The 14,149-nt window shown below is 44.9% G+C and overlaps 3 protein-coding genes across 7 annotated transcripts; 2 read left to right on the forward strand and 1 right to left on the reverse strand.

The window, feature by feature from the left end:
• The first annotated feature begins 1,078 nt into the window (after window positions 1–1,078).
• On the forward strand, window positions 1,079–4,463 carry LOC120706857 (AP-4 complex subunit sigma-like). 3 transcript variants are annotated; one of them, XM_039991585.1, is made up of 6 exons: window positions 1,079–1,121; window positions 1,187–1,347; window positions 1,547–1,633; window positions 3,014–3,082; window positions 3,188–3,354; window positions 3,605–3,870. In XM_039991585.1, the coding sequence occupies exons 2-5, from the start codon at window positions 1,207–1,209 to the stop codon at window positions 3,320–3,322; spliced, it is 432 nt and encodes a 143-aa protein (XP_039847519.1). In that variant the 5' UTR covers window positions 1,079–1,121; window positions 1,187–1,206; the 3' UTR covers window positions 3,323–3,354; window positions 3,605–3,870. The 3 variants fall into 3 exon arrangements, with proteins under 3 accessions (XP_039847519.1, XP_039847520.1, XP_039847518.1); XM_039991586.1 differs by lacking the exon at window positions 3,605–3,870 and adding an exon at window positions 4,165–4,463 and having other exon boundaries at window positions 1,082–1,347; XM_039991584.1 differs by having other exon boundaries at window positions 1,083–1,347.
• Window positions 4,464–5,340: 877 nt separating this feature from the next.
• On the reverse strand, window positions 5,341–7,966 carry LOC120706858. The gene is made up of 2 exons (XM_039991588.1): window positions 7,475–7,966; window positions 5,341–6,772 (listed from the first exon to the last, which is right to left on the reverse strand). The coding sequence occupies exons 1-2, from the start codon at window positions 7,475–7,477 to the stop codon at window positions 5,585–5,587; spliced, it is 1,191 nt and encodes a 396-aa protein (XP_039847522.1). The 5' UTR covers window positions 7,478–7,966; the 3' UTR covers window positions 5,341–5,584.
• A 1,667-nt stretch (window positions 7,967–9,633) lies between these two features.
• Window positions 9,634–11,690, forward strand: LOC120706861. 3 transcript variants are annotated; one of them, XM_039991598.1, is made up of 3 exons: window positions 9,634–9,951; window positions 10,052–10,153; window positions 10,410–11,690. In XM_039991598.1, exon 3 carries the CDS (start codon window positions 10,432–10,434, stop codon window positions 11,617–11,619), a length of 1,188 nt encoding a protein of 395 aa, XP_039847532.1. In that variant the 5' UTR covers window positions 9,634–9,951; window positions 10,052–10,153; window positions 10,410–10,431; the 3' UTR covers window positions 11,620–11,690. The 3 variants fall into 3 exon arrangements, with proteins under 3 accessions (XP_039847532.1, XP_039847530.1, XP_039847531.1); XM_039991596.1 differs by having other exon boundaries at window positions 9,635–9,951; window positions 10,052–11,690; XM_039991597.1 differs by lacking the exon at window positions 10,052–10,153 and having other exon boundaries at window positions 9,643–9,951; window positions 10,410–11,664.
• The last annotated feature ends 2,459 nt before the right edge of the window (window positions 11,691–14,149 follow it).

Below are 14,149 nucleotides of genomic sequence, written 5' to 3' on the forward strand. Positions count from 1 at the left end.
AAATTTAATTATGCTTTTTCACTTGTTGTATGTCGGTCCAATAATGTCAGTTGCATAAGTCAGAAGAAAAATCTAGATACGACACGCAGCTGCTGTGCTTTTTCACTCCGCTGCAATGGAGTGGCCAGCGCACAGCAGCCAGCCCAGCCAGGAAAGGAGTGGCACACAGATAATGAAATGTTCCAGCTCCAAGGATATGACTGTCTTTTACATCTCTCTGTTAGTCTCTATTAGAGGTATTCCGTTCAAAATAAGAGTAATCTCTCTGTTAGCCTCTATTAGAGGTATTGTGTTCAAAATAAGAGTAGAATTGTCTTTACATCTCTCTGTTAGCCTCTGTTAGAGGTATTCCGTTCAAAATGATACATAGATAAAAGAAAGTTCGTGTAATAGTATACAATTGCAACAAAACTTTTTAATGGCACACAGAGATAGCCTTTATCTTTTATAATGGTCAAGTGGATTAGGGTTTTTGGCTCGGACTTCGCGACATTCACTGAGGATCAAGAAATGCTCATATCAATGGATAAAACATTTTACTATATTGATAAAATTTTTCTCAAGGGGTCAAAGGGGGCTTTTTCTGAATGGCTGGCCTTCATTCAACGCCTCCACGATGTTGTACTCTGATGTACAATAGCAAGAATGGTATATAAGGAGGGCCTGAAATTTGGCTGACTGACCTGGTGGCTTTAAGTATCGGATTCATAAATCCCAACCCCCGTGTGTTTATTGTGCGTCCATTCCCTTTGTCATCCACATTAGCCATTGGATCTGAGATCCGTGGATCGTATTAATCAAAGTTATTTTCTCATTAAGCATCAAAGTGTGAAGGGAGCGCATTTTCTTTATAAAAGAGTTTATGAGAACCATCCGACTCCTAAGGAACATAACTCCAATACTCATTGGCGCCGAGACGATGGCGCCAGGCAAGGATGTGCCAAGAACAGGGAATCGCACACCGTTGAGTCCTCCACGCGTCAGCCATCCAGAATAGGTCCCGACAGGAAGTACTCGGAGACCGGCCGCCCCCAATCCCCCCCCCCCCCCCCCCCCCCCCCCCCCCCCCCCCCCCCCAACACGTCCGGGCCGGCGAGGCGAGGGAGGAGTCCCATCCGATCTGGGTCTGGCCGTCTTGGCGAGCAGACTCGACAGGTGGAAGAACCCCCACGCCCGGAGCGGAGGGGAGGAGAAGGAAAGGACGAGATGACGATCCGGTTCGTGCTGTTCGTGAACAAGCAGGGCCAGACGCGGGTGGCGCAGTACTACGAGCACCTCTCCCTCGACGAGCGCCGCGCCCTCGAGGGCGAGATCGTCCGCAAGTGCCTCGCCCGCACAGACCAGCAGGTCCGTCCGCCAGCCACCTCCCCCGATCTGCTCGAATTCTTGCTTGGCTTTCGGGACCCAAGAACCAGTCCTGCCGCGAATCTTGGGCCCAGATCGGGAGGAGTGCGTGCGTGCGCGCCTTCTTGGATCTGTATCGGGGTAAGGTTTTTCTTGCACTTGGAGTTTCTGAGACGCGCGCTGCTGTTTTGTGCTGATGCAGTGCTCGTTCGTGGAGCACCGGAACTACAAGGTCGTGTACAGGCGCTACGCCTCTCTCTTCTTCCTCGTCGGCGTCGACAACAATGAGGTGTGAATCTCCCCAAACTTTCCTCTCTCCCTTCATTGTGGATTCAGGTCACTGTCGGACTAATTAGGCTTGGATTGCAAGTGTGGATGATTTGATCCGTTGGAATATCAACTACTGTAGTGTGACTCGAGGCCTGTCATCTATCTTGGTTTAGCCATAGGTTAGTTGCGAAGAAAATAGTTTGATAAGAAAAAGGTATTTTGCACTACCTTTGATCCAATAATGGTACAAACAAATACCTCGGACTCCGATCTATTGAACTTACATCCATCTTTGGTACTATTGTGCTATACAAGTCTGAATTTGTTGACTTCACTGTTACCATCCTCTACTGCTGGATTTGAGTTATTGTGTCATAGATCAAGTTATATTTACAATTGTAATCAAGTCTGAATCTCCTGGTCTTAGCCTGATGCTATGGATTCAGCACTATTTCATATAACTTTGTTCAATGCAAGAAGTTTTGGCACGATGGGATTCATTAGAATGCATCTGGCGCTTGGTACAGAGATCTCAAGGGAATAATCTTTCATTAGGATTTTCGTAGCTTTACTGTTACAATTGAGTTGTCCTTGAGGACACCAGTTATTAGAGCTACTTTTTTGGTCACTGTACTCAAGGGAATTGTTAGGAATAATGTCAAAGGGTATTAGTCCTAATAAACTAATATCCAAGAATATATTTCTCAAACTTACTGCATTCATCGTAAGTCAGAGTAAATCATTTATGCTATTGTTATACTTGTCTAAGTTAATTTGGTTATTGTCCTCTTACAATTCTTAATTGATATTCGAAATAGCATATTGATGATCAAGAAAATGGCAAGCTTTGTAGGATTTGACTTTTAATTATATACATATTTCATATTCAAAGGAATTTTAAGGCAATCTTGACCCTGCAGCAATTAACACTACATTGCAAAAGAAAGCAAAGGTCGAAATCTAGTTTAAATACTTTTTTCATAAAAAATAAACCTTTTATTAGTGGATGCCGGGAGTATATATTTTTTCAATGGAAGAAATCAGCACGCAATGGGATCTTAGAAGCAATTGATCTGCCCGTAGGTATGGAGATCTTGTGCCAATCATCAATTCATCATATTGGGCTTCTACTGAGCTGTCACTTGATGCCACCATTTGTTAGAGTTGCATTTTTGTTAGTTCATTGACTGACTTTTGTAGGATACTGATATCTCATGGAACAAAAGTTCTTTTGATAGCACCATTTGTCAGGGTTGCACTTTTGTTAGTTCATTGACTGAATTTTGAAGGATACAGATATCTCATGGAAGATAAGTTCTTTTGATAGTATTCGGTGACATCTAATATTTTGATTGACCCATTGAAACTTATTATACTGTGATTTTATTCTGTTTTACAGAATGAGTTAGCTATCCTTGAATTCATACATCTTTTGGTGGAGACTATGGATCGCCACTTTGGCAATGTGGTAAGCTTTCCTAATTCTGAGTGTTCTATCACTCTACAACCTGCATTCTAAAGTATCCACCGAACTAGGGCTGACGCAACTCTTTTTTCTCCTTTTTTTGGCCAGTGCGAGCTTGACATCATGTTCCACCTGGAGAAGGTGCACTTTATGCTGGAAGAGATGGTGATGAATGGTTGCATTGTGGAGACAAGTAAACAGAACATCTTGGCACCGATCCAGCTTATGGAGAAATCTTCTTAAAGTATTCAGTCTGTCTGGTTTTCCATCCTCTGGTTAGCACTTTGCACATCCCCTTCCCTAGATTTTCCCTTTGTATCTGGAAGTGTCAACAATCTCTGTAAGCATGGATTGTGAATTGAACTGATTGCAAACTATCAGATTTTTTATGATCCTCTTTGCATAGATGTTGTCACTTTGACCGGATGTGTATAAATATAACTTTTATTTTAAGTATTGGAATTACATTGAGAGGTTTATCATAAAACATTTTGTATTACAATGTTTCAATATTTTCTACTGCAGATAATTCAACAAGTAATGATCAAATGTGCATGTGTGGAGATTTTGTTGGTTTCATAAATGATGCAAGACAGACTTGATGAAGTATTTTGTCATCACGATTATTTGATAGTCATGAAGTTAGCAAGCCTGTATGATTTACATGTTCTAGTGTAATAGATGCAATTGTTGTCAATTCTTATGAAACAGTTTCAAATGTTGATCTGTTTAATTGTAGTGGCAAATGTTCTTCCTATTACTATAATAGATCGTGCTAATTCCTTGAATCACTTGGACTTTTTCCCCCTGTTGTGGGCTATGTTCCTGGTCAGGAGCATTATGGACTGCTCCCTCCATTCCAAATTGTAGCTGGTTTCGACAAATCTAGATACGTAATTTTTTCTATGTATCTAGATATAGGGTATATCTAGGTACATAGTAAAATTTATATATATCTAAAATTGACAAAACGACCTACAATTTGGAACAGATGGAGTACTATTTTTCATTTGAAATAAAGAATTTCTGTTTGTAGTCTTATTAATCATAAAACATTCTGTCCTACTAAAATAATTTTTGCTCAGGATACTAAGGCATAATGATACAAGTTGTGAATTGGTGCTGATGCCTGAAGACATAAAACGAATGAACTACTGGGACTATTTTGGTGTGATGATTATTTTACAGATATGAGGTTGTAGAACATGTAGAGAGTACCATAATATGGTTCTTTACATTTACTTGTCAGAATGAATGGAATTGGGATGTCAGAGTGAACTGGCAAAAGTCCCTCCCATGAGTGAACTTAAAAGAATTTCTGTTGACCATGCTAATCGGATAGGACAGTGCTTAGGTTTTGGTATATTACTTCAATTTAGCCGAACTGTACTTCCCAGGGTAAACATTTGGTATACTGTCGTTGGACACTAGAGCGGGGATAGACTTTTCGGGAGATTTGCAAGTCACCCGTATGACTGCCGAAATCATGAGCATCAGCATGTATTGGCCGTGTTTGGTTCATGCTATGGACCTAGCACGCACATTTCCCGAGAGAAGAATCTCGTATGCATGGAGTACTAAATGAAGTCTATTTGCGAAATCTATTTAGGAATGGGTGTAATTTTTCGCGACGAATTTAATAATAGTAATTAATCGATGATTGTCTACAGTGATACTACAGTAACCATTATCTAATCATGCGGTCAAAAGTCTCGTTAGATTCTTTAGAGTTCCTAGCGCAGGGGTTTTAAAGTTAGTTTTATAAATTGACTTTGTTTGACACCATAATTAGCGATCAAAATGTTACTATTCTTGGCACGAGAACCAACCAAACAAGGCCATTCTAGATTTGTTTTCATTCTTGCCATATACAACTTTCATGAACCTTATATTTTCCGGATATTTCGTAAGCATAGTATTATGTATATTAAAACCAAAATATAGCGCTTTCATTTAATATTTTTTTTGCCTGCAAAAATTGTCTCGGCTATCAACCGGATGAAAAAAAAAAGTCAAGCTATGTGGTTATTCCTGTTTATTGCCGACTGCCGAGACAGGCCACACGTTGTTTTCCACGGACATAATTTGAAGTCCATAAAAGCATTCCCTATTCACACATGCTGAAGCTTTTTTTTATTATTTTTTACATCACACATGCTGAAGCTTGTACTCCATAAAAACGTCCTGCATGGAGTATCCCGTGATCCACAAAATCAAATTCACTTTCCGCAAAGCAGTATGAAAAAAATTTGAACTCCATAAAAGCATGCTCCACACAAACATACTCAAGCTTGAACTCCATATATAAAAGCATCATGGGTATCGTGTACTCGAAATGAAATTCAGTTTTGCTCATGCAGTGTAAGAGGAGAGATGGGTGCAGAGCGACGAAACTTTGGAGACCTGGGGAAAAATAGTTGTAAAGTGCATTGAGTTTCTAATACACTTGAGATTTCAATTTGCACAAGACAGGCGGCTGCAAAACGAACTCCATGTGCCAGAAAATCAAGACAGAGCCTTCCCGGCCATGATCGTAAATGGAACCGTAGCAATTGCAACGCAGAGGTGGGTGCAGAAGGAAGCAAGATTTGCAGCTGCCGTGATGCTAGTGTGTGACTTGTAATGCGTCAGGAGCCTCCATATGAGACCTGAAACAATACCTGATGCAGCAAGGTGCAAGAAACATTCGGTGTCCATGTCGAGTGAACCATTGCTGATGCTTGGTATCGACACGGCCAGGAACCCAGTGAATGTTACTTTGCTTAGTTCAAGCGACGCCGGTTTATGCTCTTCCTCTTCACTGCTGTTGCTACTGCTACCACCTGATTCTAGGCCCTGGTTTGCATTGCTGATCGTGGCATTGTTCCCACTGATGGCGACGTGGAACACATGCATCAGGAGAATAATGAACGGGGCTGCTATCAGAAGCAATGCTCTTAGTTTCATCAATGAGTACATAATGAAGAAGATGACCATGGAGACAGAGAAAACAGCGAGCACATCAAAGATCTCTGTTAGGTTGCTTGTGATGTTGTGAGGAGGGATTGTCTCAACAAGCATTAGGCACGCGTCGATAACGCAAACAAAGAAGCTTGTGCCAATTGGTGTGGTAAGACGATCTTGTACTGCTTTTGTGCTGTTAATTTGACCCTCCATGGCCAGGCCTTCAAGTCCAAGAAACAGAAGTGCAGTTATACCAGCTAAGAAGTCAAGTGATTTCTCCAGTTTATTGCTGTATTCTTCATCAGTAGCAGCAGTAGCAGTAGGAGCAGCAGCAGTAGCAGTAGGAGGATCACCCATACTGGTTCTGAAGTACTTGATGGTACGAATTATGGAGCAGAGTCCAATTACGGCGCCGATTACAGGGTATGCCCAGCTTTCTAAAATCAGATATATGATCCAGCAGGCAAGTGCCACTAGCAATGTGCTGGATAAGGGGGCCAGCAACTTGGTGAGTGTATGAGGGGAACTTGAGCTCCCTCTGGAAAATCTCTTGGAGAAACAGCAAACCAGAAAAGGGCAAATACCGGCAGTTAAAGTAACGGTTGCTACCACGAGCATTGTAATCGGAGTGGCACGCCCATGTTCCTCGCTTTTCAGATCAACCTTCTTCAGTGTAATTGCAAGAAGCACCGGGCAGACCATAATCACCACTCCTTCGGCGAAAGCACGGTAACGGTTCATCCATGCATCCTACAGATATCATATAGGAATGAATCTAATAGGATCTATATTCTATACTGAAAGTAGGAATGGGAGTACAGTTCAAAAAAAAAAAGTAGGAATGGGAGCTCAAATATCACAACTATAACTGAATTTCAATCAGGTTTGGCTGTATTGGTCTTTTCAATTCATCAGAATACTTTTGAGAAATTACAGGTGAAACTTTTGCACAATCTGTGCCCCATAGATCTTTCCACAGGTGTGTGTTGGCCTGTGGAAAGATCTTTCCACACAACCTCTGGCTGTTTATGTACACCAGAGGTACCTTGTTGCTATGTGATAACTACCTATGCTTCTAAATATTAACCTTCTTGGGTCCTTGCTAGTTGCTAGAACATGTATATTTCAATTAGCAGAGATTTTTGTAATCATTTGCATTTTCCCTAGGTGAAGGCATATAATGAAATATGGGAATGAAGCTGATGCAAACAAACCATCATGGCACTCCAACATGGAACTTTGTAACCGTATACTGATTGATATAATTTTTCACCTCCACTCAGTTTCTATTTCAGCAGAAAAGAGCTATAATAATTTACAATAATTCATTTCTAGTAGCAGAAAGAAATTCTTCTCACCTCACAGAGAACATATATGAGGAGGTATATAAAACATCAAGCAAATTAAAGTTGCAATCTGCAATGATAAAACACAGGACAGAAGGTTGCTTACCATCTCGGAATCTCTGGCAGCTATCAATGATTAACCCCGGTGAAGTCCCGTCCCTCAAGAAAAAGCCGCCTGAATAACCTTGTGATCAACTCTTGAAGACGGATGCTATGGAATGAGTAGGAGAAGTGAGAAGCTAGCTGCAGGCAAGAAATGGAGATCAATCTCCTCAAGGCTTAAGTTGAAGGTTCAGAGTTGCTTTGCTGGAAACTTCGATGCAGCTGCGCCACTTCAGCATACAGGAGATGAATTTGAACTGAACTAGCACGCGAGAGATCACACTGGGAAAGCAACGACAAAGACTCCTGTATTTGGTGAAGTCAATGGCTATGGCGGTCGTCGGAGCAGAAGGGAACGAACTCACGAGTCTCTGGATGCCAGAAAGACTGTAGCAGACTAGCAGTGTAGCTAACTACAATCCCAAATACGAGTCGAGCCGGAGTGGCTAAGCTGAGCGATCGAGACAAAATCTTGAGGAAAATATTCCAGATAAGAACCATAAGGTAAATTTGGTATGGCCTAAGTTTAAACCACATGGTAACAAACTAACAACTCTAGCACTCACATACCATCAAGGAGGTAAAGTATGACAAAAACTACTCCCTCCGCTCTATTCCCTCCATCCCAAATTATTAGTCATTTTGACTTTTCTAGATATATAAATTTTATTATACACCTAGACAAAATATATATCTAGATGCATAGTCAAAACTATACACCTAGAGAAGCCAAAACGACTAATAATTTGAGATGGAGGGAGTAAATTATACGTTGTTTTAGTATTTTTGGATGCATAGTTTTTATTATACACCTAGATATACACTATGCCAAAATACATAACAAAAATTATGCACCTAGAAATACCAAAACGACATAAAATTTTCAATGGAGGGAGTAGAGACCAATTATTTTTATTTTCATAAAATATGTCAAGCTTTCCTTTGTGGATTACATATAATTGAGTCAATGGTTTGAGTCGTTGGAGCAAAGGACAAAGGGAGATCAAAACAAGCAGGCTACTAGATTCCATACACACTGGCGCAAGTCATTGGTGTACCCTCTAAGCAAGAATTACTATGGGCACGGGAACAATATCTAGGGTCCAGCAGTGTCTCCTGATGGAATCTTAAATAAATCAACTCATGAACCCCTTCCTGTGTCATTATCAATCACTGAAGAGAAGCCAAGTCTGGCAAAACTTTAATATTCAGGTTTGGGATTTCAACAAGGATAATTATCCAATCCAGTGCATAGCTTCCTTTTCAAATCTTTTTGAAAAAAAAATACAAAGCTGTTCATTGATGTGTTATGCTTGAACTTTGATAGTAAGATGCCACTCAAGCAAAAGCAGTGGCACGTGGTAACTTTGTCGGATGCAATTATTGCACGAATGCACGTACGTGACATATACAGAGCTAATATAATTGAAGCAACAGTGTCTCCTGTCGGCATCTTGAAAAGAACGAACAACCAAAAAACAGGTTTGTGTGTCAATATCAGTCGCTAAGTACTAAACAAGTCCGACAAAATTCGAATGGCGGATAACCACACGTTTAGTTGATACTTCAACAAGGACGCTGTGGTTATCCATTGCGAAAGCTAGCCAGTTATATCATTGCTTGGATCCCCACATACTAATTTGAACTGCTAACTTAAGACTAGTGGATCCAAATAAACCCTTAGCTGCTATGCGACGTTTATGATTTCAGTGTACTGTGTTCTAGTGCTAATATATTGCTTGCTTGCCCGCCCCAAGACATAACATGATGTTGTCTATTTAAGACGTGTGGTGCATGAAACTAATATAGTAACTTGTCTGATGTAATGATAGGAGTATGGTGTAAATACAATTAATGAGCTTGCAATGTGTTTAGCTTTCTAAGCTCAAAAAGCCAACAAAAGCTCATAAAACTAAATTTCCCAGCTTTCCATATATAAACTTAGCTTTTCTGGGCTTCCAACTTTCCAAAAGCTGTATAAGAAGTTTGTTGTTTGTTTGAGCTTCTGGCTTTTCATGCTGAGAAACTGCCATGAAGCTTAAACAAACAAGCCCTTAGAAAGAAAAAAAAATTTACCCGATGAGCCAGAGCGCTAGCTATTTAGTCAGATTCAGAGCGCTGCCAAATAGACGTTAAATACTACTCGGGCATTGAACTATATAACCCATCAATAACAGTAGCTCAATCAACTGGGCATGCAATAATCCTACAGACAACCATGGCCAATAATTGTCCTTCCAAAAATAAAGTTGACGAGATGGAATCTGACTATTCGGTCAAGTTCCAATCAGCAAATTAAAAGTTGGTGGTGCGTGCACTCACACGCCACGAAGCTGCATCTCCTTTTTCCTCCGCCATCCATCCATATCCTCCTAGCTTGAAGCTCCTCTATTGTTCTACAGACGTAACCCTGAGTTTCCGAACTCAAGAAAGATAGCAGCTGCGCGCGACTCCGAAAAGCGCATAAACGCGTAGAATTTGGTAAGAGAAACTATACCTTAACCATGTCATGCTTACTTTTGATCCCGCTATTGTTATATTTCGATCTTTTCAGTCATTTCTCCCTTGCTAATTTTTTCAGAATGGTGCTTCTTGGTGTTTATGTTCTGAACAAAGCTCACTTATTACTACCAAACCAGGGACACTGAATATAAGTCTGAAATTGGCACAAAAACATCTTTCTGTAACCATTTCTTTTTGCTCCATAGCTAAATTTTTTCAGCATGGTGGTGCTTATATTCTGAACAAAGTTCACATACGACCAAATTAAATTAAGGATACTAAGCATAGGTTGGGAATTTTAAGAAGAAAGGGTAATTCATGAAGGAAAACCCCACAAAGTAGTTGAGACTTGAGATATGGCAATCATATGAGCATAGCAAACACAAGAAGTGTATGGAGAAACTTTGTCCTGATCCGCTCTCGCCTTTGTTCTTCAGGTCTTGGATTAGAACTTCGAAGATGGTGTACTCACTACCTTTGATGCCAGCGGTCATCCTCAGTTTTCTCAGTTCCCAAGTGGCGTCACTGATGCAGTCGTATAAAAGCCACAATCTGTATTTCACCGGCATGATTCCGGTAGTTCTCTGGTACATGAACGCGCGCTCATACATCGACCTGGAATTGCCGCTGCCTCCTCTCAACTTCTTGCGTAGCTTCCCCAGCTTCACATTATTCCCTAAGAATGCCAGGATCTACATCGAGACGGCAATTGTTGTGGTGATTTCTTACATGTCACTACTGATAGTCAACTGGAGCTACATCTGGCTCGTTGTCTTCCCCGTCACCGCGATCGGCTTCATCGCTGCGCTGTGCAGCGAGCTCAGTCATCAGAGTACTGGATCACAGCGGCAGAGCGACGATGGCGAAGCTGGTGCGGGGAGAAAATTAGCAGAGGGACTGGAAGCCGCAGCGCTGGTTCCGTACTGGGCGCTCTGCGTGATAGGCCAGCTCCACGCCGACAAGTTCGCCGTCTCCCAGTTCCTCCTCTTCTTCAGCTTCATGCTCGGGGCGCTGACGATGATGATGAGCCGGCTGGCGCTGACCGGAGCCGCCGATGGTGGCGTAGCGCCGGCGTCCGAGCTCCTCCGGAAGGCCTCGCTCGTCGTGCTCCTGGTGGCGGTGCACGCGGTGGCCGCAGAGTTGCTGGGGGAGAACGTGCTACTCTTCTGCCTGCCGGAGATCGCGCCGGTGCTCCTGTGGTTCAGCGTTCGCCTCGACGGTGACGGCGGCGCCGGCGTCATCACTGCTGCTGCCGAGATCAAGTTGGAGGGCAGAGTGCTCGCTGTTCTTGGCGCAGCGCCAGCTTCAGCCTTGGCACTCCTAGCGAACTACATGGACGAGTCTGTTCTCTTCTACTGGATCACCAAGGCTTTGGTGTCTTGTGGGGTTTCAGGGCTCCTCGTTTACTACCTTGTTTTCTTGCTGTGCCAATGGCCGGGACAAGATGGCACGACCACTCCCTTTGGAAAGGAGGCAGCGAAGCTACTCATGTTTTGGGCAAATGTTTTGCTGATAGCAGCGTCCACATTGCTGTTTACGTTTCTGTTGGTTGCTGCCGGGGTAGTTCTGCAAGAACCAATGGCCGCTGCATCGGGCCGCCAAATTCTTCAAAGAATATGTGAAAAATTCCTTGAGTCCATAGTCTAAATGTGAAATGAACAATTTACTAATTTGTTCTGTTAGGCATGCAAATTATCTGGGTAAACCTTCTATATGAATTTTCATACTAATTTACACCGCGAAATAATAAAATTGGATCATTGGACTCCCTTAGAATATTTTTGTTGTCTCTCCACTATAAATGATTAACAATCCTTATTATATAAGTACCATATTAAAAGCATACAAATATAGTTTTGATTTATTTTAATTAATCAACATATTGTAAATTTGTATCATATCTGACTGCACTACTATATAAAGAGTTTCTAAGGGCGGTTGAAAACACATTTTTAGGGCCGAGTACAGCACCTGCCCCTGCTTTACGCAATTAAAAATAGCGGTTTGCAGGAGTGGGTACACTACTCGCATGCATCTAGGGGCGGATCAGCCCCCGAAACCATAGTTGAAAATCGATTTTCTGGGGCAAATGAGGGTATGACCCGCCCCTAGAAATTGATTTTCAGGGACGGTTCATGCGCCATGACCCCGCCTCAAGAGATCAAATGCTGCTCCTTGCTGCTGGTCCCTATGCCAGGCACCGCGCCCAGCGGCTGCCGCGGCGACCTGCAGCCGTGCGATGCCGAACGGCCGCCGCGACGACCCGCGACACGGAAGAGAGAGCAGGAGACCCGCAGCTGCGTGACTACACACAGATCTGCGTTGCAGCAACCGCAACAATGCCTCCACTACCCAATACGCGCGTGCCACCACTGGATCCGGTCACGGGGAGGGTGAGGAAAGATGGCTGCCAGGCGGATCTAGGCTAGGAATGCGCGTATCCCAAGCCACCTGGTCTCCAACCTCTGGATCCTCGGCAACTCAGTATGGTCCGCCCCGCCGCAGCTGCCGCGTGCAAGGGAGGGGGAAGCCGTGCTGCTCCGACAGCTGGAGACCCGCACCGCGCTCGTGCCCGCGCTATGTCTCCCGCAGGAGCCACGCCGCCACCCCCGACCGGCCAGTGCTGCGGGCCCGCATCACGCCAGGCCATGGATGGCCATTCGGGCCGTTCGGCCCGGCCTGGGCCTGAATTGATCGGGCCAAGCCCGGCATGACCAGACTAATGGGCTGTTTTGTGCTTCCCATCGTGCCGCATCTTCGGCCCAAGCATGAGCCCACAGGCCCAATTCGTGCCGTGCCGGCCCAAAAAGCACGGGGACTGCATCGTGCGTGTGTCGTCCGCCACACCGTCGATTGCCGTGTTGTCATTGCCGCTGTGACACCCAGTCGCCGCCGTGACTGACCCCACCACCACAATCACAGGATGCCGCGCGCGCCTCCTGCTGCAGCACCTGCTGGCTGCCACCCTGCCGTCCACCGCCACCTGCGCCTGTAGGTGAGAGCAGGGGCCGGCGGCGAGGAGCGGGGCGAGCGCCAACGCCAGCGCCGATGAGGGGCGCAGCGAGTGCTGGACGATGTCGAGGGTGGGGGGAGCGGCGGATGCTGACGCCGCGCCAACACTGGGGAGGTGAGGGGCAAGCACCAGCCGACGGTGAGGGTAGGCGCAGCGGCGAATGCGAAAGCTACGACCTGTGAGAGAGGAGCCGGAGGGCGGAGGCCGAGGGAGTCAGGGAGGCGGCGGCGGCTGGCCGAGGGAGAGAGATGGATGCGGGCATGTGGTTGGCTAGGGTTTCTCAAATTTTATACTCAGTAGGCTGGGAGGGGAGGGTTAACTGGGCCCTTAACAGGCCTATTCCTTTTTACCGGGCCAGGCCGTGCTGCCCGGTGGGCTGGAGTGGCGGGCCACGCCCGGCACGACCCACTGGGCCGGGCCAGCAAGGGCATGGATGCCATCGTGCCGTGTCAGGCTTGGGCCGGGCCAAAAAATGGGCTTCGGAGCGGGCTGCAGGCTACATGGACATCTATAGCCGCCATTCGTAGCTGCCGAAGCCACGGTGCCACGCCCGCACCGTGCCCGGCTGTCAGTGCTGTGCCCCTACCGCCCAGGGCGCGAGCAAATGCCACCGCACCAGGAGAGGCCCTTGGAGAGAGAGATGGAGAGGAGAGGTATAGTTTGGGTAGCCAGAAGGGCGTGCAGGAGGTATCTGGCGGCTATGGAAGCGCCTCAACTTTGAGAAGAAAGAGAGAGTTGAGGATAGGGGTAGGATGGATGGACAAGAGAGGGAGATATGATAAGATATAAGGAGCAGAGGGGGTGGCTGTGTCCCGCTCGCTCAGTTCAAAATTTGTAGGGTCGAACAAGGGGGTGACCCGCCCCTATAAATGGTATTTTTAAGGGCGGATCGTCCCCTCACCGCCCCTAAAAATGACCTATTTTTAGGGGTGGGCGTGGGAATGACTCGCCCCTAAAAACACTATTACAATAAACCTTTTTCGAGGCGGTTAAAAACTATTAATTGAGGCGGGCAGCACCAACCGCTTCGGAGGCAAGGTCATGGTAAATGACCAATTTTCCCGAGGCGGTTTTGCTGCCCGTCTCGGTTCATCAAATAAAAAAAATTTAAAAAGAAAAATCCCACCAAGGCCATCACAGGCCTGCCAAGCCTATCACGGATCT

Source organism: Panicum virgatum, chromosome 5K (genome assembly GCF_016808335.1).
Source record: "Panicum virgatum strain AP13 chromosome 5K, P.virgatum_v5, whole genome shotgun sequence".
Lineage (NCBI taxonomy): Eukaryota > Viridiplantae > Streptophyta > Magnoliopsida > Poales > Poaceae > Panicum > Panicum virgatum.